The following is a 26,665-nucleotide window of genomic DNA, read 5'->3' as shown; positions in this document are numbered from 1 at the left end:
CAGCGGGTACAGGGGTCTACGCGAAGGCTGTGCGCCATTACTTACACATGCTTGCAGTGACGGGGGCTGCGGGGGGCAGCTAATGTAGTCACTGCGCATCGAGCTCTCCAGGTCGACGTCTGACAGCTCACTCACCGACTGCACTGAGGCCACACTGCTGGTCATTGGGGCCATGGAGTAAAACATCTCGGGGGGCACTGGCAACGGAGACAAAGAGGCAGGCTGAGTGCAAACAGAAGTTTAAAACAAAGCAACCAGTTGCCAATTATCCAACTGCTCTCGACGTCGGTGTAAATACGGACTGTAATGCAGTGGGAAAACCATGCAATCAGCTGAAGGGGACAAGCACAGGCAAGGGGATTGTACCGTCTCCCGCATGCATCACCTTTCATATTCCATTCCAGGTAGGCTGAAAGAGACGCCCACCCAGCTCTCTCCAACCCCTTCTGTTCAAAGCAGAACCTCCACTGACGTCAGGATGCTGAACTGGAGGGGGCGGCGGTGGGTTGGGCAACGATGGAATTCAGGTCGGAATGGGAATATTTCACAGTCGCCACTCTGCCCTGCTCGTCTCACACTGGCAGGAAAAGCTGACCGACCGAAGGAAGACAAAGGAGAAAAGAGGGGAAGCCTCACTCCAACTGTATAGGCCATATCTGAGCCCACACCATCAATACTGTGCAGAGTGTTGGTCTCCTGAAGAATCCAGAGAATCACTGCAGTGTGGAAACAGGCCATTCGGCCCAACGAATCCACACTGACCCTCTGAAGAGCTTCGCACCCAAACCCAACCACCTACCCGATCCTTGTAACCCAGCATTTCCCATGGCTAACGCACTTAACCTGCGCATCCCTGGGCACTATGGGACAATTTAGCACGGCCAATCCACCCTAATCTGCACATCCCTGGGCACTATGGGACAATTTAGCATGGCCAATCCACCCTGACCCGCACATCCCTGGACACTATGGGACAATTTAGCACGGCCAATCCAACCTAACCTGCACATCCCTGGGCACTATGGGGCAATTTAGCACGGCCAATCCACCCTAACCTGCACATCCCTGGGCACTATGGGACAATTTAGCATGGCCAATCCACCCTGACCCGCACATCCCTGGGCACTATGGGACAATTTAGCATGGCCAATCCACCCTAACCCGCACATCCCTGGGCACTATGGGGCAATTTAGCACGGCCAATCCACCCTAACCTGCACATACCTGGACACTATTTGGCAATTTAGCATGGCCAATCCACCCTAACCCACACATCCCTGGGCACTATGGGGACAATTTAGCATGGCCAATCCACCCTAACCTGCACATCCCTGGACACTATGGGACAATTTAGCACGGCCAATCCACCCTAACCTGCACATCCCTGGGCACTATGGGGCAATTTAGCACGGCCAATCCACCCTAACCTGCACATCCCTGGGCACTATGGGGCAATTTAGCACGGCCAATCCACCCTAACCTGCACATCCCTGGGCACTATGGGGCAATTTAGCACGGCCAATCCACCCTAACCTGGACATCCCTGGGCACTATGGGACAATTTAGCACGGCCAATCCACCCTAACCTGCACATCCCTGGGCACAATGGGGACAATTTAGCACGGCCAATCCACCCTAACCTGCACATCTCTGGGCACTATGGGGACAATTTAGCACGGCCAATCTACCCTAACCTGCACATGTTTGGACTGTAGGAGGAAACCGGAGCACCCGGCAGAAACCCGCGCAGACACAGGGGGAATGTGCAAACTCCACACAGACAGTCACCAGAGGGTGGGGATCCTGCCGCTGTGAGGCAGCAGTGCTAACCACTGAGCCACTGTGCCAATCGAAATTTTCTTCAATAACCTAATAATGGTGTAAGGGGTACTGTACCTTTAAGACAGTTAAAAGCTAGCAGAAATACCTGACACAGCACCAAGTGTTCTGAATAAGGTAACAATCTAACATTTGGTTGAACAGCTAGAGTAGCTGGGTTGCCTGGAGATGACAGAACAAATTCAAATTCGGCCAATCAGTTCAAATTATGCCCCCCCCCCCCAAAAAAAAAGCTGACTCCAATCAAGTTTGAATTGAGTATATTGATAATATTAAAAGCGAATGACATAATCCGATGCTGTGGGGTACAAGACCAGGGAAAATGGAACAGTTGGAGGAGAACTGCCAAGCCACCAGCATCTGCAGACGGCCTGCAGAATCGCTCTCTTAAAAGGCACCTTTATCCATCAGTGACCTGTGAAACAGAAATCCCTAAGAAGAAAAGAAGACAGAGGAAGATACAAAGAGAAGATTTGATAGCGGGCTGGTTTTGAAATGTGAATTTTTGGTAAATGTTAATCGGGGGCTTTATTGGACTAGTATTATAGAAGGGGAAAGTAAAAGATAGGTTAGAGGAAGGAGTTGTAAATGGGTGTGAGTTAATTAACCTTTGTTAGACTTTAACAAATAAAGTTGTTAATTTTTACTTTGAATAATGACCTTTGGGATAGTTCCTGGCCTCTCGAATTTTCACAGATTACCGCACGGGGTAAATCTTTTCTGGATTGCTACTTTAAAGTTGCGGGGGATGGGGGTGGGTTTATCCTGTGTCATATCAACCTGTTCAGAGATGTTATTGCCATACGTCAGGAGCAGGTAGGATTGAACTCAGGCCTCTTAACTCAGAGCTAGGGCCCAGTACCACAGGAGCACTCAAAACATTATACTTGCAGCAGGAGCAGTCCAGAGAAACACCAAAGAATCCCTACTGTGCTATAAGAGGCCATTTGGCTCATCAATTCTGCATCCCGCCCAGATGCACATCCGCACCCTATCCCCGTAACCCCGCATTTATTGCGGCTAATCCACTTAAGCTGCACGTCCCTGGATGTTACAGGGTAATTTAGCATGGCCATTCCACCCTAACCTGCACATCCCTGGGCACTATGGGACAATTTAGCACGGCTAATCCACCCTAACCTGCACATCCCTGGGCACTATGGGACAATTTAGCACGGCTAATCCACCCTAACCTGCACATCCCTGGACACTATGGGACAATATAGCACCGCTAATCCACCCTAACCTGCACATCCCTGGGCACTATGGGACAATTTAGCACGGCCAATCCACCCTAACCTGCACATCCCTGGGCACTATGGGACAATTTAGCACGGCCAATCCACCCTAACCTGCACATCCCTGGGCACTATGGGTAATTTAGCACGGCCAATCCACCCTAAACTGCACACCCCTGGGCACTATGGGTAATTTAGCACGGCCAATCCACCCTAACCTGCACATCCCTGAGCACTATGGGTAACTTAGCACGGCCAATCCACCCTAACCTGCACATCCCTGGGCACTATGGGTAATTTAGCATGGCCAATCTCCCCTAACCTGCACATCTTTGGACTGTGGGAGGAAATCCCATGCAAACATGGGGGGAGTGTGTGCAAACCCCATACAGACAGTCGGCCGAGGGTGGGATCGAACCCGGGTCCCTTGCTCCGTGAGGCAGCAGTGCTAACCCACCAAGCCACCGTGTTGCCCTCCTTACCCCTGTTCTCCGAGCCTGCAAACGAGTCCAGCTCTTCGCTCCTGGCGTGCCCTGAGCTCTGGCCCGAGTGAAGCTGCTTGTTGAGATCCTGCTCGATCAGTTTGAAATCCTCGGGGTCCAGCGGCCGACTCTTGCTCAGCTTTTCCTTCAGTCCGCTCACCTCTGCTTCGGAACGAGAAGACAAAACGAAAAAAAATGCCACAGGTATCTTACACCGGCCTTTACTATAAATGATACAAGCAACATCCCGAATATAGCCGTAAATTAGGAAATGCAAGGGAGGGAGAAACTCAAAATTGCAATTACTGTGATCAAGATGTGCTGTTGGAGCAGTGGGGTCAATTAGTCTATGGGGTCTTTGACAGACTTCACCCCAGGGTTTTTAGAGGGGTGTCTACTGAGGTAATTGATATGTTGGTTTTAACTTTCCAAACATTCCCTTGATTTGGGGGGGGGGGTTCTCATTCAATTAGAAAATAGCGACTCTAAGTCCTTTATTCCAAAAGGGGAGGGAGACAGAAATCAGGATTGAGCCAGGAAATTGTTAGGAGCTATTATTAAGCACATTATAGCAGGGCACAGGCAAAAAAGTTTGAGGCAATCAGGCAGTCAACATGGCTTTCTGAAACAGAGATCACGGTTCACCAATTTATTATGCGCCGTGGATAAAGCAACCAGTGTGTGTACTCAACTTCAGATTTCCAGAGGGCCTTTAATAAACGTTATTGTGGGACACGAGAGTTCAAGAATGTGGGTGGTAATATATCTGGTTTTGCAAGAAGAGATGTTCCTATCTGGATTTCCAAAAGGCCTTTGACAAGATGCTGTGGAGGATGCTGCTAAATAAGATGAGAGCCCATAGTGTTTGGGGCAAGGATTGAGGATTGGCTGACTGGCAGAGAGTGGGGATAAAGGGGTCTTTTTCAGGACGGTGGGTGGCAGAGTCCCACAGGGGTCCGTGTTGGGACCACAGCAATTCACGTTACACATTGCCAATCCTGACGTAGCAACCAAGGGCATTATGGCTGAGGTAACACAAAGATTTGTGGAGGGACAGGTATGGTGAGGGAGCGAGGGTGCTGCAGGTGGACTCGGACAGGGTGGGAGAGTGGGCAGATAGAATGCAATATGGGGAAAGTGCGAGGTTATGCGCTGTGGTGGAAAGAGCAGAGGGGCGGCACAGTGCCTCAGTGGTTAGCACTGCTGCCTCACAGTGCCAGTGACCCGGGTTCAACTCCCGCCTCAGGCAACTGTCTGTGTGGAGTTTGCACATTCTCCCCACGTTTGCGGTTTCCTCTCACAGTCCAAAGGTTAGGGTGGATTGGCCGTGCTAAACTGCCCACAGTGGTCGGCGGATTAGTCAGGGATAAAGGTAGGGGAATGGGTCTGGCTGGGTTACTCTTCGAAGGGTCGGTGTGGACTAGTTGGGCCGAAGGGCCTGTTTCCACACAGTAGGGAATCTAAAATCTATCTAAACTGGGAAAGGCTTTGGAAATCTGAAGCACAAAGGGACTTGGGAATCCTAGTTCAGGACTGTCTTAAGGTTAACACACAGGTTCAATTAGGAAGGCAATTGCAGTGTTAGCAAGAGGACTAGAATATAAGAGCGGAGATATACAACCGAGATTATTTAAGGCTCTGGTCAGACCACATCTGGAATATTATGAGCAAGTTTTGGACCCCCGTAGCTAAGGAAGGATCTGTTGGCATTTAAGGGAGTCACAGGTGGTTTACAAGAATGATCCTGGGAATGAGGGGCTTGTCATGGGAGGAGCGCCTGAGGACTCTGGGTCTGTACTCGATGGCGGAGGGGGGGGGGGGGGGAGAGCGGGGGAATCTGTGGGACTCACTGTCACAGAGGGTTGTGGAGGGCAAGTCACTGAGAGTCTTTAAGGCAAAAAGAGATAGACTGTTGATTGGTAAAGGGATCAAGGAGTACAGGGTGAAGGAGTTGAGAAACATATCAGCCATGATTGAAAGGGAACAAAAACTAGACGGGCCAAATGGCCGAATTCTGCTCCTGCGGCTTTAACTCTTTACAATTTACATCAAGGACTTGGATGAAGGTACCGAAGGCATGGTTTCTGAGTTGCTGATGATACAAAGATAGGCAGGTAGGAAAGTAAATTATGAAGACGACTTAATGAGGCTACAAAGGGATATTGAGAGGCTAAGCAAATGGACAAAGACCTGGCAAGTACAGTGCAACCTGGTAAACTGACCGTTTTAGCAGAAGGAATAAAAAAAGAAGCAATTTACCGAAACAGCGGAAGATCACAGAACTTTGAGGGGATAGAGAGACCCAGAGAAAGGTAGAGGACTGACAGAGTGGGAGGTAGAAAGGGAGGGAGGCAGAGGTGAGGGAGGAGAGGGGGGGGGGGGGGGGGTAGAGATAGGGAGGGGGGAGGTGAAGGGGGACTGGGAAGGAGGAGACGGACAGGGGAGGAGCCGGAGACAGGAACGGGGGGAGACAAACGGGGACGGGGGGAGAGAGATGGGGACGGGGTGGAGATAGGGAGGGGAGATATACAGAAGGATAGACAGATACTTGATAAGCGAGGGGTTAAAATGTTATCAGTTTGGGTGGGAGTGTTATCTTTAAATCAGCTGTGATCGTGCTGAATGGCTTGGGAGGCAGAGTTCCTATTCCTGCTTTCCTGCAGTAGGGACAACTCCCCACCTGATGTGACTTTTAAATCTGTCCAACCCAGTCAACACTGGCCCCTCCAAGTCATGGTGAACAGAGCACACTTTCACCCGAGTTCATTCGAGGTACATCGAGCAGTACAGCACAGGAACAGGCCCTTCAGCCCATGACCTTGTGCCAAACGTAACGCCAAATTAAATTAATTCCTTCATCCTGCCCTTGGTCCATATCGCTCTGTTCCTTGCATATTCATGTATATATCAACAAGTCCCTTAAATGCCCCTGCTGAATCTACCTTCATCACCCTGACACCAGGTTCTTGACTCCTACCACTCCCTGGGTAAATAACCTGCCCCTCACATCTCCATTGAACTTTCCCCCCTCAGCTTAAAGCATACTTAGTTTTAGCCATTCGAAGTTTGGGAAAAAGATTCTGACCGTCAACCCTACCTATGCATCTCATAATTTTAGAGACTTCTATCAAGTCTCCCCTCAGTCTCCAGAGAAAACGCCCTGAGTTTTTCCAGCCTCTCCTTACAGCTCATACCCTCTAATCCAGGCAGTATCCTGGGAAACCTCTCCTGCACCCTCTCCATAGACTCCACATCCTTCCTGTAAATGTGGGGAGCAGAACTGAATGCAATACTCTCTCAATGAGGACTTGGCCCTCCCTGACCTAACCTTCATGCCTCACCAAAGTCTTATAAACCTGCAACATGGCATCCTGACTCTTGTACTCAATTCCCCAACCAATAAAGACAAGCATGCCATACGCCTTCTTTACCACCCTATCTACTCACGGGGCGACTTTCAGGGAGCTAATGGACTTGAACCCCAACACCCCACTGTACATCAATGCTGTGCGGGGTCCTGTGATTAACTGTGTAACCTACCTGTGAGGTTGAGTGTACTGAGTAAGTCAGCCAGGTTGGAGACCTGTTGGGGGTTCAGGAACAGGTGCAGCGACCCCATCTTCCCATCTATTGCCAACTGGCAGAGAAACAGAGCAGTCAGCACAGGTCAAACACAGAAACAGAACCCACACTCCCCGGACACAGGACATCAACCAGCCTTGCTGTCACTAGTCCCCTATCCTATAGGTTCTGAGAGGAATGGGTATTAATAGTCACAGGACCAGGAATTAAGGTACAGATTGGCAGAAATTCCTCCTACTGTTTCTGTGTAACAAGTCAGAAGGGATTGAATAGTGTTCTCTTCCTACACATTTCCTAAGTTGAATGCCATTCCCAACTCAATTATGACAGACTCAAGGAGCTGGGAAACCTCTTCTACTTCCTGCCTAACAGGGTTGAGGGGTTGAATGACCTTTCCCAGTTCCCGTGCAACGAGAGGCTATAGGGCCCGTGTCACAAGTTCATAAGGCTGAATGGCTACATCGTGTCTGTGTGACAAGCTCCAGAGGGGCTGAATGGCCTCCTCCTGTTCCGAATTCACTGGACGGGAGGTTTGTCAGGTCCAAGGTATTACATCAGTTTTTAGTCAAGTCTACAGGTCCAAGAGGTGCTTCCTTCCACCTCATTTCCATCTTAGCCATCAACCAGATTTCCCCTCATGGTTATTTAGCTTCCCCCTACCTGCAGCCACACCACTCCTACTGGGAGTGAGGTCCACGTTCTCCACACTCTCTGGATAAAGAGGTTGCCCCTTGGTCCTGGCTTTGATGGAGCAGCTTCGGGGGGGGGGGGGGGGGGCAGACAGCCTATTCCCACTACCACCTCTTGTGTTCTCGCCCAGCGAGCAGCACGTAATCTACATTCTCCCCGACCAAACTCTTCATTTACCTCGAGAGGACCCTGTATCAGGCCTCGAGCGGCCCTATTGTACCAGAAGACGCAGCCCGACACGTGTGGTGTTTCCGGACTCGTGTACACCCTCCGTTTTGAGCTGGCGAACAGGTTAAATTAAACCAGCTCAGGATAAATCCAGAGTGAACAGCTCACATGTTACGAAGTGGAACAAAGATGGAGAAACACAGTGTACACCACACTTGTGCTCTCACCTCAGGTCAGCCTTCCGCCTTCTCTTAAGACTATTAGTTACTTCTGTCTTGGGTTCAGCATGACAGACTTTCTAAGTGGTCAGCCCAGCAATTTAAGGCCAGCCATAACACTAGGGATCTCCCCAATTACCCTGCACTACCCCTGCCTTGGATATATAGACTCCCACGACAAAGAACCACCAACATCCCCCCAAATCCCATGTCATGGTGGTTCCCAGCCACCCCTCTGCTTGACGGGATGTAGACATTGCTGGCAACATGGGCATTTGCTGTCTGTCACGACCTGCCCTGGAACCGATGGCTCGATGGGCCTTTTCTGAGGGGCGGTTCAGAATCCACCACCTCACTGTCGGCCTGGAGTCACGTGCCGGCCCAGAATGGGACAGGATGGCAGATTGCCCGTCAAACAGCACGTCAGCGAACCGGGCGGACGTTTAAGCTCATCGGTCTTTGCCGTCATGGTCACCGTCACCCAGACTGGCTTTCGAGTCCAGCTTTTACTAAGTGAATTTGAATCCCATCAAGATGGATTTGAACCTGATGTCACTAACCCGGGGCCTCTGATTTGATGACGCCCCAGAATGAGTCGTCTTATGAGGAAAGGTTGGACAGATTGTGCTCGTGTCCGCTGGAGTTAGCAAGAGGGAGAGGTTGACCTGGTTGAAGCGCAAGTTGCCGAACTGTCTCGGCAAAATGGATTAGATTAGATTAGATTATTTACAGTGTGGAAACAGGCCCTTCGGCCCAACAAGTCCACACCGACCCTCCGAAGTGCAACCCACCCATTCCCATTCCCCTACATATATCCCTTCACCTAACACTACGGGCAATTTAGCGTGGCCAATTCACCGAACCTGCACATTATTTTTTGGACTGTGGGAGGAAACCCACGCAGACACGGGAAGAAGGTGCAAACTCCACACAGACAGTCGCCTGAGGCGGGAATTGAACCCGGGTCTCTGGCGCTGTGAGGCAGCAGTGCTAACCACTGTGCCACCATGCCGTCCTCGTGTTGACCAGTTCAGAATGGGCGGGGGGACGGACAGATTTAAGATTAAGGGTCAACCTGTGCAGAACAAAGGGGATTCCTTTTCTCTCAGAGGGCTGGGCGAATTTAGAATGGTCTGCATTGGGGGGGGGGGGGGGGGTCAGTAAATATTTTTACAACAGATGTTAACTGATTCCCTCGCCCAACACGAACCTAAGATTATTAGGGGCAGCAGTAAGATGGGAAAGTGAAATCTGAATCACAATGTATCGACCATGAAGTTTTGAGAGGCCGAACGGCCTGTTTCTGCCTCGAATTCCTACGTTTGTATGCCATTGAGGGAAACAAACTTGTCACCTTCAATATTCGAAGGAGCCGAATCTTAACCCTCGCAGGGGATGACAGAGATGGTCAACAATTGTGGCCTCCGTGTCCAAGGGACGGTGGGGTATCGATCAATGAGGACTTGGCCCTCCCTGACCTAACCTTCAATTATCAGAAAAGAAACGCAGCTTACTGGAGCAGCACGGTGGCTCAGCGGGTTAGCACTGCTGCCTCCCAGCGCCAGGGACCCAGGTTCGAATCCACCCTTGGGCGACCGTCCGTGTGGACTTTGCACATTCTCCCCCCGCCACCCCCCGACCACATGGGCTTCCTCTGGGTGCTCCGATATCCAAAGATGTTCAGCTTGGGTGGGTGGTGGGTTAGCAGTGGGAAACGAAGGGTTATGGGGATAGGGCAGGGAGGTGGGACGCTCGGAGGGCTGGTGTGGGCTGAATGGGGATTCTACTAGGAACAGTGTGAACTTTGGCTCCCAGTAAAGAGCATGCCAAGCCAAGAGGGTGAGGGATTCAGAGACTGGTTCAATACTTCAGTGCAGCGCTGAGGGAGGGCTGCACTGTCGGCGGAGGCATCCTTTGGATAGGGACTCCCACCTCTTGGCTGACAGCGAGAGATCCACACCCAGTGTAGAATTCTCCCTGGTATGCCAGAACCAGAATTGTCCCTCCACCTCCAGACGATCCGGTCACTATTAGCCCGCTGTTTGCGGTAAGCTTCCTGTGCACGGCCGAGTTTCGTACCATAGTGACTGCCCTTCGGAGGTTATTTCTAAGAACGAGCCAGGAACGTTGGGAGTGGGGTGTGGCAAGCCTCCCTCATCCCCCCCGCCACGTCCGCCCACCACCTTCACCCCCGGAACCCAAGATCTGCTGCTCGCCACCCATCCCCCGTCGGTAACCTTCGGTCCGGGCAGTGCATCGTTCTGCTTAAATTTCACGGTCAGCTCCAGGCACCCTGTACAACTGCCGATCTGCACCAGCGGCGATGGGGAGCGTCCCTCCGCAGTCCTGCTGCTGGCTTCAGGGAAAGAATGCGATTCCCCAGTCGGGTCCGCCTGCGGCTGCGAAGAGACGGGTGTCGCACTTAACGGAGAGAACATTTCAAAACCAGGGACAACGCAAAGCAATCTCGCCCTCCCACGCAGCTGCCACTCAGGAAGCCAGTTCAAGAGTAAACTTGGAATATCATACAGGGTCTTATTGCGAATCTTCACCACATCATGACGTCCCTTCCTCCACTGCACTTAAAACAATGCATAGAGGCTCACCTGAGAGGGCTACAGACCAAGAACCTGAGTGCTGTTGAAAAGGTCGATGCAACTTTTTGTCTTGCACTTATCAGGGCCAATTGCAAGAATGCCAGATTTCAAGCCATTATGCCAATTTATACGACATGAGAAAAGGGTACTGATTGGTTGAGACATTACCAGGGAGAAAGCAATGGCGAACCATAGGTCCTCAAGGTGAATATGTTTCTCTTGTTTGCAGAACATGGGTCCCTATGTTTGAAGTGACTGTGCTTCCTGCGAGCGTAATTAAGCCACATTACAAACTCAACTGATTACTTTAAAGTCTGTGGTTAATGCAGCACTCGGCATTGTTTCGCAACTGCTGCCCACAGCAGAAGTGTATGTTACAGGAGATGCTTTCCTGTGGGCGGCACGGTGGCACAGTGGTTAGCACTGCTGCCTCACAGCGCCTGAGACCCGGGTTCAATTCCCGCCTCAGGCGACTGACTGTGTGGAGTTTGCACGTTCTCCCCGTGTCTGCGTGGGTTTCCTCCGGGTGCTCCAGTTTCCTCCCACAGTCCAAAGATGTGCAGGGTCAGGTGAATTGGCCATGCTAAATTGCCCGTAGTGTTAGGTAAGGGGTAAATGTAGGGGTATGGGTGGGTTTCGCTTCGGCGGGTCGGTGTGGACTTGTTGGGCCGAAGGGCCTGTTTCCACACTGTAATGTAATCTTTCTGTTTTGCAAACGTGGGCCGGTTTGATATGTGGCTTTCCTACAACAAACATCAAAGTCAAATATTGTTTGATTCAATCAGCCAATCACTGGGATGTACAGCAGATGTAACCGGTATCACAAGAACATGGAAAGGCTTCGGTTACATGATTCTCTTTTAATTCACGTTTTTATTTTTACTGATGTTGAGGTTGTACAGGACATTGGTGAGGCCTCCTCTGGAGAAGTCTCCTGGGCTCAGGTCTTCCTGTTATTGGAAGGATGTTATTAAGTTGGAGGGGGTTCAGAACGGATTTAGATTTGATTAGATTAGATTACTTACAGTGTGGAAACAGGCCCTTCGGCCCAACAAGTCCACACCGACCCTCCGAAGAGCAACCAACCCAGACCCATTCCTCTACATTTACCCCTTCACCTAACACTACGGGCAATTAAGCATAGCCAGTCCACCCTAACCTGCACATTTTTGGACGGTGGGAGGAAACCGGAGCACCCGGAGGAAACCCCACGCAGACACGGGTGGAGAATGTGCAAACCCCACACAGACAGTTGCCTGAGGCAGGAATTGAAACCGGGTCTCTGGCGCTGTGAGGCAGCAGTGCTAACCACCGTGCCACCCATGACGTTGCCAGGAATGGAGGGTTCGGGTTAGAAGGAGAGGCTGGACAGGCTGGGACCTTTTTCACTGGAGCCTAGGAGGTTGGGTGACCTTTTAGAGGCTTATAAGAAGGGTTATAGATAAGGTGGAATGGCAAGTGTCTTTTCATTAAGGTGGGGGATTGAAAGACTAGACGACATATTTTTAAGGTGAGGGGAGAAAAATTAAAAATAAAACACAAGGGACAATTATGTTTACACAGAGAGTGGCTCGTGTGTGGAATGACCTTCCTGAGGAAGTGGTGGGTGTGGGGGTACAGTTACAATGTTTAAAAGACATTTAATTAAATGCATAAATAAGAAATGTTTGGAAGGATATGAGCCAAGCGCAGGCAGATGGAACGAGCTTAGTTTGGGATTATAGTCAGCATGGACTGACAGGTCTGTTTCCATATTAACTCTGTAAGAGACAAAACAAACTGCAGATGCTGGAATCCAAGGTAGACAGGAGTAGGCCATTCTGCCCTTCGAGCCTGAGGCTGGAGGCTGGAAGACCACTAGCTAGCCAGGTAAGCATCAGGAGGTGGAGCTGTCCACATTTCAGGTGTAACCCTTCTTCAAGACCGATCCACCTGAAACGCTGACTTCTCCACCTCCGTGTGACTCTATAAGTTCAAATACAGACCAAGAACTGGAATGCTGGGATGAGACTGTCACAGACACAATGAGCCTGGAGGCCTTGGTGCCACAAACCGATGGTTCGAGAGTCTAGATTAGAGCGGTGCTGGAAAAGCACAGCAGAACAGGCAGCATCCGAGGAGCAGGAGAATCGACGTTTCGGGCAAGAAATCCTTCATCGGGATGCTGCCTGACCTGCTGTGCGTATCCAGCACCACTCTAATCTAGACTCGGACCTCCAGCATCTGCAGTCCTCACTTTCACCCCGACGGTTCTACAGCCCTAGTTTTACGCTGCACACAGTGCTCCTTCTTGGCCTCGGCATTTCCCCGGTGCTGGGGCTTTGTCTCTGAGGAAGGCCCCCTTACCTGCAGTACGGGCGGTGAGGTCTGGGGCTCCCCGGCCTGCTCGGGGATTTCCTCATAGTGCAACAACACCCCAGAAAACTGCAGCACCTTGTGGACGAACGCCGGGGGCTGGTGGATATCGATGGGAATGGGGTCCCTCTTGGAGCCGCTGCCAGAGTCCATCACAGCTTCATCGCAGTACTCCAACCTGCAGGAAAGAGAGGCGCTTTGGAGACACCAGCGCAAACAGTGCCTTATCTTTCAACAGGAAGATCCTGAGGAATAAGAGGGAGGGTCATTCTTCCCCTTTCAGCCTGCCCCACCAGTCAAACACAATCTTGGCTGATCTGATCGGGGGCATCAGCTCCACTTGCCTGGCTCCCCTCCAAAATCGTGTGGATGAAAACCCTCGCTTGACTCGACCTTGAATCTTTCTGATGACGCGTTGCACCTCTCCACAGACTGAAATGTTCTTGCCTTCAAAGGTTTACTGAATATTCGCAAACTGTGTCGGGTCAACCCTCTGCTGCCTTCTTTTAAAGGGAGAAACCCTCAGTCACCACGCTCAGACCCGGGACTGATCTCTGAGGAAGAGGATTTCAAAGACCCATGACCCACAGTGACTCTTCCACCCCACCACCCTCTCTCGGAGAGAACGCGGTGCTGCCTCGTCAGAGACTCCCCGACAAGGAGGAATCAATCCCCTCTAGGCGTGTGCCCTGTCAAACCCCTCAGAATCTTGTGTTTTCCAACACGATCACTTGTCGTTCTACAAAGCCTCAATGAGTGTCGGTCTTTGCTCTTAAGATAACCTGTTCATAGGAATTAGCCCAGAGCGAACAGCTCCCAAAACAAGTATATGTCTCCTTTAAATACAGAGACAAAAACTGACGCAGTACTTCAGCGGCATCCTCACCAAAGCCCTTGACCATCTCCTTTGTAATAACAGATAACACTCTATTGGCCTTCCAAATCACTTCCTGTAACTCTCGCGATTCACTGAGTAAGAGACTAAAGCCCCTTTCTCCTGCAGCATTCCGGAATATTGGCCCATCTCAATAAAATCAGCCTTCCGGGCAAACTGGACAATATCACAACCAAAACATTACATTTTTGAGCACTCACTCACTGAACATCCGATGTCTACCCCTTTGCTGACTCTCATCAAAATCTGCTTTCTCATCAATCTTCATGTTGACAAATTAATTCTGTGGTCATTCATTAGCGGGACAGAACTCATTCCATTTCAAGCTCCCAGCAATGAGTTCATACAGTCCGGGCACACGGACAGCACGGGGATAGATACAGAATAAAGCTCCCTCTACACTGTCCCCCAATCAAACACTCCCCAGGACAGGGACAGCACAGGGTTAGATACAGAGTAAAGCTTCCTCTACACTGTCCCCCCATCAAACACTCCCCAGGACAGGGACAGCATGGGGTTAGATACAGAGTAAAGCTCCCTCTACACTGTCCCCCCATCAAACACTCCCCAGGACAGGGACAGCACGGGGTTAGACACAGAGTAAAGCTCCCTCTACACAGTCCCCCATCAAACACTCCCCAGGACAGGGACAGCACGGGGTTAGATACAGAGTAAAGCTCCCTCTACATTGTCCCCCCCATCAAACACTCCCCAGGACAGGGACAGCACGGGGTTAGATACAGAGTAAAGCTCCCTCTACACTGTCCCCCCCATCAAACACTCCCCAGGAAGGGACAGCATGGGGTTAGATACTGAGTAAAGCTCCCTCTGCACTGTACCCCATCAAACCCTCCCCAGGACAGGGACAGCACAGGGTTAGATACAGAGTAAAGCTCCCTCTACACTGTCCCTCATCAAACACTCCCCAGGACAGGGACAGCACGGGGATGGATACAGAGTAAAGCTCCCTCTACACTGTCCCTCATCAAACATTCCCCAGGACAGGGACAGCACAGGGTTAGATACAGGGTAAAGCTCCCTCTACACTGTCCCCCCATTAAAAACTCCCCAGGACAGGGACAGCACGGGGTTAGATACAGGGTAAAGCTCCCTCTGCACTGTCCCCATCAAACACTCCCCAGGACAGGGACAGCACGGGGTTAGATACAGAGTAAAGCTCCCTCTACACTGTCCCCCATCAAACATTCCCAGGACAGGGACAGCACGGGGTTAGATACAGAGTAAAGCTCCCTCTACACTGTCCCCCATCAAACATTCCCCAGGATAGGGACAGCACGGGGTTAGATACAGAGTAAATCTCCCTCTGCACTGTCCACTCCAAACACACCCCAGGACAGGGACAGCACGGGGTTAGATACAGAGTAAAGCTCCCTCTACACTGTCCCCCATCAAACATTCCCCAGGACAGGGACAGCACGGGGTTAGATACAGAGTAAAGCTTCCTCTACACTGTCCACTCCAAACACACCAAGGACAGTAACAGTCTGAAGGGTCACCCCCTCCCATCTGGAATATCGCATTACTGACCGTTTAATGTGCACTTCCAGAGCAGTGCCTGTCCTGGATCCATCTGGAGTGTGTTCCACTCGAACGATGGTGTCAAGGAATGTTACTTTTATCCTCCTGAGCACTGTTTATTCAAGAGCAAACATGACACAAGGTTGATTACTGAAAAAGAAAGGCCATGTAGGAACACAACACACAGACAGGCTGACAGTCCGAATCCCAGAGCTGAGAAATCAAGGCTGACTGCTCAAAACGTCATTGTCACAGGGTCAGTGCTGAGAGAGTGCCGCACTGTCTGAGGGTCAGTGCTGAGAGAGCGCCGCAATGTCGGAGGGTCAGTACTGAGGGAGTGCCGCACTGTCGGAGGGTCAGTACTGAGGGAGTGCCGCACTGTCGGAGGGTCAGTGCTGAGAGAGCGCCGCACTGTCGGAGGGTCAGTGCTGAGGGAGCGCCGCACTGTCGGAGGGTCAGTGCTGAGGGAGCGCCGCACTGTCGGAGGGTCAGTGCTGAGGGAGCGCCGCACTGTCGGAGGGTCAGTGCTGAGGGAGCGCCGCACTGTCGGAGGGTCAGTGCTGAGGGAGCGCCGCACTGTCGGAGGGTCAGTGCTGAGGGAGCGCCGCACTGTCGGAGGGTCAGTGCTGAGGGAGCGCCGCACTGTCGGAGGGTCAGTGCTGAGGGAGCGCCGCACTGTCGGAGGGTCAGTGCTGAGGGAGCGCCGCACTGTCGGAGGGTCAGTGCTGAGGGAGCGCCGCACTGTCGGAGGGTCAGTGCTGAGGGAGCGCCGCACTGTCGGAGGGTCAGTGCTGAGGGAGCGCCGCACTGTCGGAGGGTCAGTGCTGAGGGAGCGCCGCACTGTCGGAGGGTCAGTGCTGAGGGAGCGCCGCACTGTCGGAGGGTCAGTGCTGAGGGAGCGCCGCACTGTCGGAGGGTCAGTGCTGAGGGAGCGCCGCACTGTCGGAGGGTCAGTGCTGAGGGAGCGCCGCACTGTCGGAGGGTCAGTGCTGAGGGAGCGCCGCACTGTCGGAGGGTCAGTGCTGAGGGAGCGCCGCACTGTCGGAGGGTCAGTGCTGAGGGAGCGCCGCACTGTCGGAGGGTCAGTGCTGAGGGAGCGCCGCACTGTCGGAGGGTCAGTGCTGAGGGAGCGCCGCACTGTCGGAGGGTCAGTGCTGAGGGAGCGCCGCACTGTCGTAGGGTCAGTGCTGAGGGAGCGCCGCACTGTCGGAGGGTCAGTGCTGAGGGAGCGCCGCACTGTCGGAGGGTCAGTGCTGAGGGAGCGCCGCACTGTCGGAGGGTCAGTGCTGAGGGAGCGCCGCACTGTCGGAGGGTCAGTGCTGAGGGAGCGCCGCACTGTCGGAGGGTCAGTGCTGAGGGAGCGCCGCACTGTCGGAGGGTCAGTGCTGAGGGAGCGCCGCACTGTCGGAGGGTCAGTGCTGAGGGAGCGCCGCACTGTCAGAGGGTCAGTGCTGAGGGAGCGCCGCACTGTCGGAGGGTCAGTGCTGAGGGAGCGCCGCACTGTCGGAATGGCCGTCTTTCAGTTCAGACCTTAAAACAAGGCCTCCACCTATCCTTTCGGTGGATGGGAAAGATATCTCTTGACCACAACCAATAGTTGGCTGGGGTTTAGTTCGCCATTTTGACCTGGATCCAATTTCCCTCTGTAAAGTAACATCGCTACATGGAAGGGACAAAATGGATAGAAACAATCTTGCTGTGTGCAGCATGGCTCTCATTTCCTCCCGCAGTAACTGGACATGGGACTTAGTTGGCGATGAAGGATTTCATGATGTCCTCGGATCATCGAAGGTGCTCAGACAATGCAACGTCTTTCTTTGCGCACTGGTGAACCCCTGAGTTTCAGTGGGCTTACCGGTTTCGATGGTCTGCGCGAACATCTCGAGGCCCTCGAGTGGCTGCGTGGGTTCCTCCGGCTCTTCGGCCTGCTCCTTCAGGCACTCCTTGGCGAGTTGCATGCTGGTGGTCATACACGATGACCAACTGGGAGACTCGGTCCCTGGGACTGAGAGAGTTAGAGTTAGCACAGTTGTGTTGGCACGCTGGGGCTCTCAAAACACCCAGGCAATGGGGAGGAGAACCCGTAAAGAACAGCCACGGTGGGGGGGGTGACATTCGGCCCGGCTGATCTATGCTGTTGTGCTTAAAGCATACAGGCCTCTCCCCAGTGTCTGTGTGGGGTTTACTCCAGGTGCTCCAGTTTCCTACCACAGTCCAAAGATGTGCAGGTTAGGGTGGATTGGCCGTGCTAAATTACCCCATAGTGCCCAGGGATGTGCAGGTTAGGGTGGATTGGCCGTGCTAAATTGTCTCATAGTGTCCAGGGATGTGCAGGTTAGGGTGGATTGGCCGTGCTAAATTGTCTCATAGTGTCCAGGGATGTGCAGGTTAGGGTGGATTGGCCGTGCTAAATTGTCTCATAGTGTCCAGGGATGTGCAGGTTAGGGTGGATTGGCCGTGCTAAATTGTCCCCATAGTGTTCAGGGATGTGCAGGTTAGGGTGGATTGGCCGTGCTAAATTGTCCCCATAGTGTTCAGGGATGTGCAGGTTAGGGTGGATTGGCCGTGCTAAATTGTCCCATAGTGCCCAGGGGTGTGCAGGTTAGGGTGGATTGGCCGTGCTAAATTGTCCCATAGTGCCCAGGGATGTGCAGGTTAGGGTGGATTGGCCGTGCTAAATTGTCCCATAGTGCCCAGGGATGTGCAGGTTAGGGTGGATTGGCCGTGCTAAATTGTCCCATAGTGCCCAGGGATGTGCAGGTTAGGGTGGATTGGCCGTGCTAAATTGTCCCATAGTGCCCAGGGATGTGCAGGTTAGGGTGGATTGGCCGTGCTAAATCGTCCCATAGTGTCCAGGGATGTGCAGGTTAGGGTGGATTGGCCGTGCTAAATTGTCCCATAGTGTCCAGGGATGTGCAGGATCGGTGGGTTCTCCATGGGAAATGCAGGGTTACGAGTATAGGGTTGGGGGAATTGGGTTTGGCTCGGATTCTCTTTGTGGGTGGTACGATGGGCCAAATGGCCTCTTGTGCACAATTGGGATTTTTCGATTGTATTCTATGGTGGGTACCTCGTGGTCACCATGACTGGGACTAGTTCAATGATCCACGTTTATGAAATAATTGATTAAGTTCCACCAAGTGTTCCATGATGGGATTTGAAGCCCTGCCCCAGGTCATTAGTCAGCACTTTGGCACCATCGCCCCCTGAGCAGTGGGTGACCAGGAGTCACCGCCTCAGGGAAGTCGAGGCTCTACAGCCTCCGTTTGTCCCACTCAAACCCACACCTCTCACTCTGCCACTGTCTCAGATTTGCGGCTTACCAAAGTGATACTTGGGCCTGCATGTCACCTGCAGGCCCGTCACCTCCACGGTGCAGTTCTCCGTAATCAGAGCCGACCAGGGGATGGTCACCGAGATGCTACTGATGAAGCCGTCTGTCACCTCCAGCGGCGCCCCCAACGAGTCCAGGAATTCATTGAGAGACTGCGGAGAAAAGGGAGGGCCCCGTCATGGCACTGCTACCAGACACTGCCTTCGCAGTGACACAAAACAATCGGATTCTCCCCGGTTTTTGTGGACAAACCACATTCTACCAGGACTCATCACTGCGTGGTTTGGCAGCTGCTCTTCCCCAGACCACAGGCCAACTTAAGCGAGTCGTGAACATAGCCCAATCCAAACCAACCTTCCACCCACTGACTTCACCCATATATCCCACTGCTTCAGAAAAGCCACCAACATCATCCACGAGCCCTCCCACCCTGATTATACTCTCCTCTACCCTCTGCAGTTGGGCAGAAGATATGAAAGTTTGTATACGTGTACCAACAGATTCAGGAACAGCTCCTTCCCCGCTGTTATCAGACTTCTGAGTGGACCTCTCAAATATTAAATTTAAAATTGGTCTCCCTCTCTGTGCGCCTTCCCTGCAGCTGGAACACTGTATTCCTCGCCCTGTTCTATCGCCCTGACACACTTTGGACGGGATGATCTGCCTGCGACAAAACAAAACTTTTTACTGTACATGTGACAATAACAAATCAAATCAACATACAACAGTACGTCAGAGGAGCAGAACCAAAAGATGTTTAACACCAGACCACTCAATGAGAGAGCTGACCAAAAGCCCAGTTGGAGTGGTCAGTTGGGGGTCATCTTCGAGGAGAGAGAGTGTGAGCGAGTGAGAGAGAGAGAGTTTGAGAGTGTGTGAGTGAGAGTGAGTGAGTGAAAGAGAGCAAAAATGCAGACAGAGAATGCAGGGAGAGAGCGAGAGAAAACAGCAAGAGAGAAATGTAGAAAAGAGAGAGGAAGAGTAGGGAAGTAATAATAGAGACCTCCAGAGAGGGCTCTGAACTTAAGGATGCTTAGTCCTGTGAAAACAGCCATGTTGAATGTTGATTATGGAAGGAGATATTATCACCAATTGTCATTATGGAATAAACAGTGAACAGCCCTTCCTCCTTTGCCGACACACCCTTCTGTGCAGGGTCCAACTGCAAGAAATATCACCTTCCAGAGGAGCTCACCAAACACTGGTCAAGGAGCAGGGAGCTGTGCTGGTGAAAAGGCTGCCCCTGATCACCACCACCCCATTGCATACAGGAAGGATGGACCCGCCATGGAGGAAGTGCAGTGGGAAGTTCGCTCGGCTGACTGCTGGGATGGGCGGGACCGTGCGATGGGGAGAGGCAGATGAGACTGGGCACTCGGAACCAGGGGACACTGGCGCAGGGTAAGGGGTCGGCCATTAGCGACGGAGAATGTGGAGGAACGTCTTCACCCAGAGTGGGTGAGTCCACCCTCTGAGGGCTGTGGAGTCCCAATCATTCAGTACATTCAAAAGAGAGAGAGAGAGAGAGAGAGAGAGAGAGAGAGAGAGAGCAACGACTTGAAACATGAACATGATCGAGGGGTGTAGTCATTGTACAGAAAACGGCACTGACGCAGATCTGCCCCAATCCAGTTGAATGGTGGAGTAGGCTCGAGGGGCCAAATGGCTCACTTGCTCTAAATTTTCTCTCAAACCGCCATGAACTCAACAGAATTTCCAACGGCTTCCCTGACCCTCAATCAGGCAACTCGTCAGAGGGTGGAAACCCTATTCCTGTGGGGAACAGGCTGGACTGTGTGGCTGCTTTACAGTTCAAATCATGGTGGCCACTTGGCCCTTCAAACCTGCTCTCAATAAGACTGACCCGGTTTTAACCTCAAATCTTATATTTCTGCAAATCCCCTGACAATCAAGATTCTATCCACCTCGGCCTTCAAAATATTTCAAGACTCTGCACCCACTGCCTTTCCAAAAAGGGAATTACAAGGATTCTCAACCCTCAGAGATTGCTTATTTGATATGGATGCCCTTCTTTTCAAACGATGAGACCCCGAAGAGGAAGTGTCCTTGCGATGTTCACCTGGTCAAGCCTGCTCTTACATGCTTCAATCAGGCCACCTCGGACTCGTGTAAACTCCGGAGTCATAGAGTTGGACGGCACGGAAGCAGACCCCTCAGTCCAAACAGGGAGAAAGTCACAACTGCAGATGCTGGAGCTCAGAGTCAACAGTGTGTTGCTGGAAAAGCACAGCAGGTCGGGCAGCATCCGAGGAGCAGGAGAATCGACGTTTCGGGCCTAAGCCCTTCATCAGGAAGACCCTCTGTCCAAACAGTCCATGCCGACCATAAACGAGACCTAACTGCCTGCACTTGGCCCGTATCCCTCCAAACATTTCTCATTCTGGGCCAGCACGGTGGCTCAGTGGTTAGCACAGCTGCCTCACGGCGCCAGGGACCCGGGTTTGATTCCCACCTTGGGCAACTGTCTGTGTGGAGTTTGCACATTCTCCTTGTGTCTGCGTGGGGTTTCCTCCGGGTGCTCCAGTTTCCTCCCACAGTCCAAAGATGTGCAGGTTAGGGTGGATTGGCCGTGCTGAACTCCCCATAACGTTAGGTGCATTAGTCAGGGGCAAGTGTCAGGGACTGGGTCTGTGTGGGTTACTCTTTGGAGGGTCGGTGTGGACTTGTTGGGCCGAAGGGCCTGTTTCTGTACTGTCGAGAATCTAATTTAATTATTCATGCACTTATCTAAATAATTATTTAAACGTTGTGACGGTATCTGCATCCATCACTTCCTCTGGATGTATATTCCACGCATGAACCACCCTCGGTGTTAAAAACATCTTGCCCCTCATTGCTTTTTTTGTAAACATCATCTTAAAAATACACCCCCTAGTCTTGGAATCTCCAACCCAAGGGAAAAGGCAGCTGCCATTCACCTTAGATGGTTTTATAAACCTCTTTAAGGTCACCCCTCAACCTCTGACGCTCCAGCGAACAAAGTCCCTGCTGAGCCAAATCCTGACAGAGAACGCAAACCCTCCAGTCCCAGCAACATCCCGGTAAATCTCTTCTGACCCCTCTGCAGCTTTAATTATGTCCTTCCGATAACAGGGCGACCAGAACTGGGCACAGTGATCCAGACGAGGCCTCACCAACATCCTGTACAACCCCAACATGAACGGCCCAACTCCGATACTCAAAGGTCTGAGTAATGATGGCAAGTGAGCGAAACACGTTCTCAACCCCCTTGTCTACCTGTGACGCAAACTTCAATGAATCACGTCCCAACGCGACTGAAGGCCTTACTTTTAATCGCATAAATCCTGCTCGTGTGTTTTATTGCTACGTAGCACATTGCGTTTATGAAACTTAAACTCCATTGGCCACTCTTCAGCCCATTGCGCTCAGTGGACTGACAGAGGATACAGACCGAGCCTGTCCAGCTGTACCTCAAAAGGAAACCAGCTCATTCCAGGTCAGTTACGAACCAAACCAGGTTTGTTTTTGGGTGGGGGAAGAAGGATATAGCAGCTCTCAGGGAAAAGGCAAAGTTCAGGAAGGAGTAACAAATAAGCAACAGAGTACAGATAATAAATAGGATGAACAGGATGAAAAAACAGGTTCAATGACAGACCCGAGGGAATGCAAGTTCGAGGCCTGGTCTCTGCCCTTTCTCATCCCCTCAGGAGGGTGAAGGGACGGGGGAAAACGCTGCACCACTATCAATTCGCAAGATCTCACTTCCTCAACTGTTCAGGGGTTGATGCGAATGCATTAGTGAGGCACACGACCCACAGGGCTGAGAGTGCAGCACTGGAGACCGGGAGTAAACACCATGCAGAGTGTTTGGTCAAGGCCAGGGAGGAGGGGAGGCAGTGCATTCACATCAACAAACAGCACATGACACTACACGCACAGTTTGTGAGAGAGGCTGCTGAGGAGATCAGGACTGTCAATACCCGACAGGGCCGAAACAAAAACAAGCTCAGGTTACTGACCTACCGACACTGTCACTCAGGCAATGACCGTGGGCAACAAACTCAGAAACAGGAAGACGTCTACTGAGCCTCCAACATCCACAATGTCAGGACATCCCGAAGCATCGAGCAGTCAATCCAGTCATGACCCAATCATTTATTTTTAGTCAGGCTTGTTTTTCAGAGGCCCCAGGACATCAGACTCAAACTTTCCCCCCCACCGCCGTTCAGCTTCAAAATCATATCATTCGCCAGTGACACCAAACAGAGCTGCACCTAGATGTCACACAGAAATAAATGCACTTCTGACAGTGTGGCACTCCCTCAGCACTGACCCTCCGACAGTGCGGCACTCCCTCAGCACTGCCCCTCCGACAGTGCGGCACTCCCTCAGCACTGACCCTCCGACAGTGCGGCACTCCCTCAGCACTGACCCTCCGACAGTGCGGCACTCCCTCAGCACTGACCCTCAGACAGTGCGGCACTCCCTCAGCACTGACCCTCAGACAGTGCGGCACTCCCTCAGCACTGACCCTCAGACAGTGCGGCACTCCCTCAGCACTGACCCTCAGACAGTGCGGCACTCCCTCAGCACTGACCCTCAGACAGTGCGGCACTCCCTCAGCACTGACCCTCAGACAGTGCGGCACTCCCTCAGCACTGACCCTCAGACAGTGCGGCACTCCCTCAGCACTGACCCTCAGACAGTGCGGCACTCCCTCAGCACTGACCCTCAGACAGTGCGGCACTCCCTCAGCACTGACCCTCCGACAGTGCGGCACTCCCTCAGCACTGACCCTCCGACAGTGCGGCACTCCCTCAGCACTGACCCTCCGACAGTGCGGCACTCCCTCAGCACTGACCCTCCGACAGTGCAACACTCCCTCAGCAATGACCCTCCGACAGTGCGGCACTCCCTCAGCACTGACCCTCAGACAGTGCGGCACTCCCTCAGCACTGACCCTCCGACAGTGCGGCACTCCCTCAGCACTGACCCTCCGACAGTGCAACACTCCCTCAGCAATGACCCTCCGACAGTGCGAAACTCCCTCAGCACTGACCCTCTGACAGTGTGGCAATCCCTCAGTACTGACCCTCCGACAGTGCTGCACTCCCTCAGTACTGACCCTCCGACAGTGCGGCACTCCCTCACCTCCGACAGTGCGGCACTCCCTCAGCACTGTCCCTCCGACTGTGCGGCACTCCCTCAGCACTGATTCTCCGACAGTGCTGCACTCCCTCAGTACTGACCCACCAACAGTGCAGCACTCCCTCAGCACTGACCCTCCGACACTCCCTCAGCACTGACACTCCGACAATGCGGCACTCCCTCAGCACTGACCCACAGTGCTGCACTCCCTCAGTACTGACCCTCCGACAGTGAGGCACTCCCTCAGCACTGACACTCCGACCGTGCGGCACTCCCTCAGCACTGACTCTCCGACAGTGCTGCACTCCCTCAGTACTGACCCTCCGACAGTGCTGCACTCCCTCAGCACTGACCCTCCGACAGTGCGGCACTCCCTCAGTACTGACCCTCCAACAGTGCGGCACTCCCTCAGTACTGACCCACTGACAGTGCGGCACTCCCTCAGTATTGACCCTCCGACAGTGCTGCACTCCTTCAGTACTGACCCTCTGACAGTGCGGCACTCCCTCAGTATTGACCCTCCAACAGTGCGGCACTCCCTCAGTACTGACCCACTGACAGTGCGGCACTCCCTCAGTACTGACCCTCCGACAGTGCTGCACTCCCTCAGTACTGACCCACTGACAGTGCGGCACTCCCTCAGCAATGAACCTCCGACAGTGTGGCACTCCCTCAGTACCAACAATAGGCTTTTGTGCTGTAAGCTGTGGAGTGAGTGTTGAAGCCACAACCTTCTGAACCAGGGACGAGGGATTGAAACCTGTCCTCAGTGAGGCACAGCGGGTCTCTTCACTACATTTCCCATCAAGAGCTGTTAGCAATTGGAGGGATCGCAGGGGGGAGTCCACCCCATCCACACTCATTCACCCCTACAGATTGGAGTACTAGGTGAATTATACATGTACCCCCATCCCCAAACGTAAGTCACTTAGTGGGCACAGCCAGTGATCCACTGGTGCAACTTTCAAGAGTGGGATATTCCCAGCCAGTTTGAACCAGTCCAACAGCAAGAGATCACTGAGCAATTTTGAGGACCACTTATTTGTGTCAGGGCATTGTTCCAACCCTTGTGAGTATAGTTTGTTTTTTCCTCTCTCTCTCTCTTAACGTATGTCCACGCTGCAGAGTGAACCCACTGATGGCTGTGCCATTAACTCCCTGCCCCCACTGCAGCTCCACTTCCCCGGAGTCAATAACAAACAGCGAAACAGCAACAGCCTCCCAGAGGCAGGGCAATGACAGATGCAGGCACCAGCGGGTGGAGAGTGGGTCAAAGAGCAGAAGGAGACTGCGCTCTCGAAACAGCGCAATCACCCGGAACTTGAGCTGAGTCAGCAAGTGGCAGACGCAACACAGAGAGACAAACAACCAAAACAAAACATTTCCCTTGGCAAGAGGCATGTTTCAGCTCGCAGTCAAGCCACCTCGCTCGCAGCTGGGAACGTCAAGTACTCCCAGGGCCAAGTGCCTTGGACAGATTGTCTCCCGGGCTGCCTCACCGATCTCAGAGAATCTCCAGGGGTGCCCAAACGCACACACCAAACCCCAGCTTCCCTGAGGTAGGGAGTGACCCGCCGTGCAAGCGGTCAGCCCTGGCTGTGCCCTCCCATCTCAGCGACAGGCTCCAGAGCTCACTGTCCCAGTCACCGCACCGAGGGAGTGTATCTTTCCACTGCGACATTAAAGTCAGGTCCAGCCAACATCCCGATTGGGTATGACCGATCCGCATGGCCACTTCGGAGCCATATACCACAAAAACATACTCTTCAGTTCAACCAGCCCATGCCGATTACAACCTCAAACTAAACCAGCACCCACCTGCCGGCGCTTGGTCCTTCCTATTCTTACTCCAGTGTTATACAGTGACAGACCTGTCCCCCACCAGTATGTACACCAGTGTTATACAGGGACAGACCTGTCCCCACCAGTACTGTACCCCAGTGTTATACAGTGACAGGCCTGTCCCCACCAGTACTGTACCCCAGTGTTATACAGTGACAGACCTGTCCCCACCAGTACTGTACCCCAGTGTTATACAGTGACAGACCTGTCCCCACCAGTACTGTACCCCGGTGTTATACAGTGACAGACCTGTCCCCACCAGTACTGTACCCCTGAGTTATACAGCGACAGATCTGTCCCCACCAGTACTGTACCCCAGTGTTATACAGCGACAGACCTGTCCCCACCAGTACTGTACCCCTGAGTTATACAGCGACAGATCTGTCCCCACCAGTACTGTACCCCAGTGTTATACAGTGACAGACCTGTCCCCACCAGTACTGTACCCCAGTGTTATACAGCGACAGACCTGTCCCCACCAGTACTGTACCCCTGAGTTATACAGCGACAGACCTGTCCCCACCAGTACTGTACCCCTGAGTTATACAGCGACAGATCTGTCCCCACCAGTACTGTACCCCAGTGTTATACAGTGACAGACCTGTCCCCACCAGTACTGTACCCCTGAGTTATACAGCGACAGATCTGTCCCCACCAGTACTGTACCCCAGTGTTATACAGTGACAGACCTGTCCCCACCAGTACTGTACCCCTGAGTTATACAGCGACAGATCTGTCCCCACCAGTACTGTACCC

At 52.6% G+C, this 26,665-nt stretch overlaps 1 protein-coding gene across 1 annotated transcript in view; it reads right to left on the bottom strand.

The window, feature by feature from the left end:
* The window catches only part of atg2a (autophagy related 2A), a 210,814-nt gene extending 190,460 nt beyond the window's left edge, over positions 1 to 20,354 (bottom strand). Inside the window, exons 1-9 of the mRNA XM_087983599.1 lie at positions 20,133 to 20,354; positions 18,927 to 19,089; positions 17,459 to 17,608; positions 15,613 to 15,715; positions 13,161 to 13,347; positions 10,455 to 10,616; positions 7,100 to 7,196; positions 3,560 to 3,724; positions 46 to 197 (exon numbers count right to left, since the gene is read on the bottom strand). Coding sequence (XP_087839725.1) covers positions 46 to 197; positions 3,560 to 3,724; positions 7,100 to 7,196; positions 10,455 to 10,616; positions 13,161 to 13,347; positions 15,613 to 15,715; positions 17,459 to 17,608; positions 18,927 to 19,089; positions 20,133 to 20,354 — 1,401 coding nt within the window. The remainder of the gene's footprint in view (positions 1 to 45; positions 198 to 3,559; positions 3,725 to 7,099; positions 7,197 to 10,454; positions 10,617 to 13,160; positions 13,348 to 15,612; positions 15,716 to 17,458; positions 17,609 to 18,926; positions 19,090 to 20,132) is intronic.
* Between the last annotated feature and the right edge of the window lie 6,311 nt (positions 20,355 to 26,665).

The sequence above is a fragment of the Chiloscyllium plagiosum genome, unplaced genomic scaffold, assembly GCF_037043375.1.
Source record: "Chiloscyllium plagiosum isolate Xiang-an unplaced genomic scaffold, Cpla_swu_hap1 HiC_scaffold_46, whole genome shotgun sequence".
NCBI lineage: Eukaryota > Metazoa > Chordata > Chondrichthyes > Orectolobiformes > Hemiscylliidae > Chiloscyllium > Chiloscyllium plagiosum.
The sequence above is the reverse complement of the archived record's forward strand: the minus strand, read 5'-3'. Positions and strand labels throughout refer to the sequence as shown.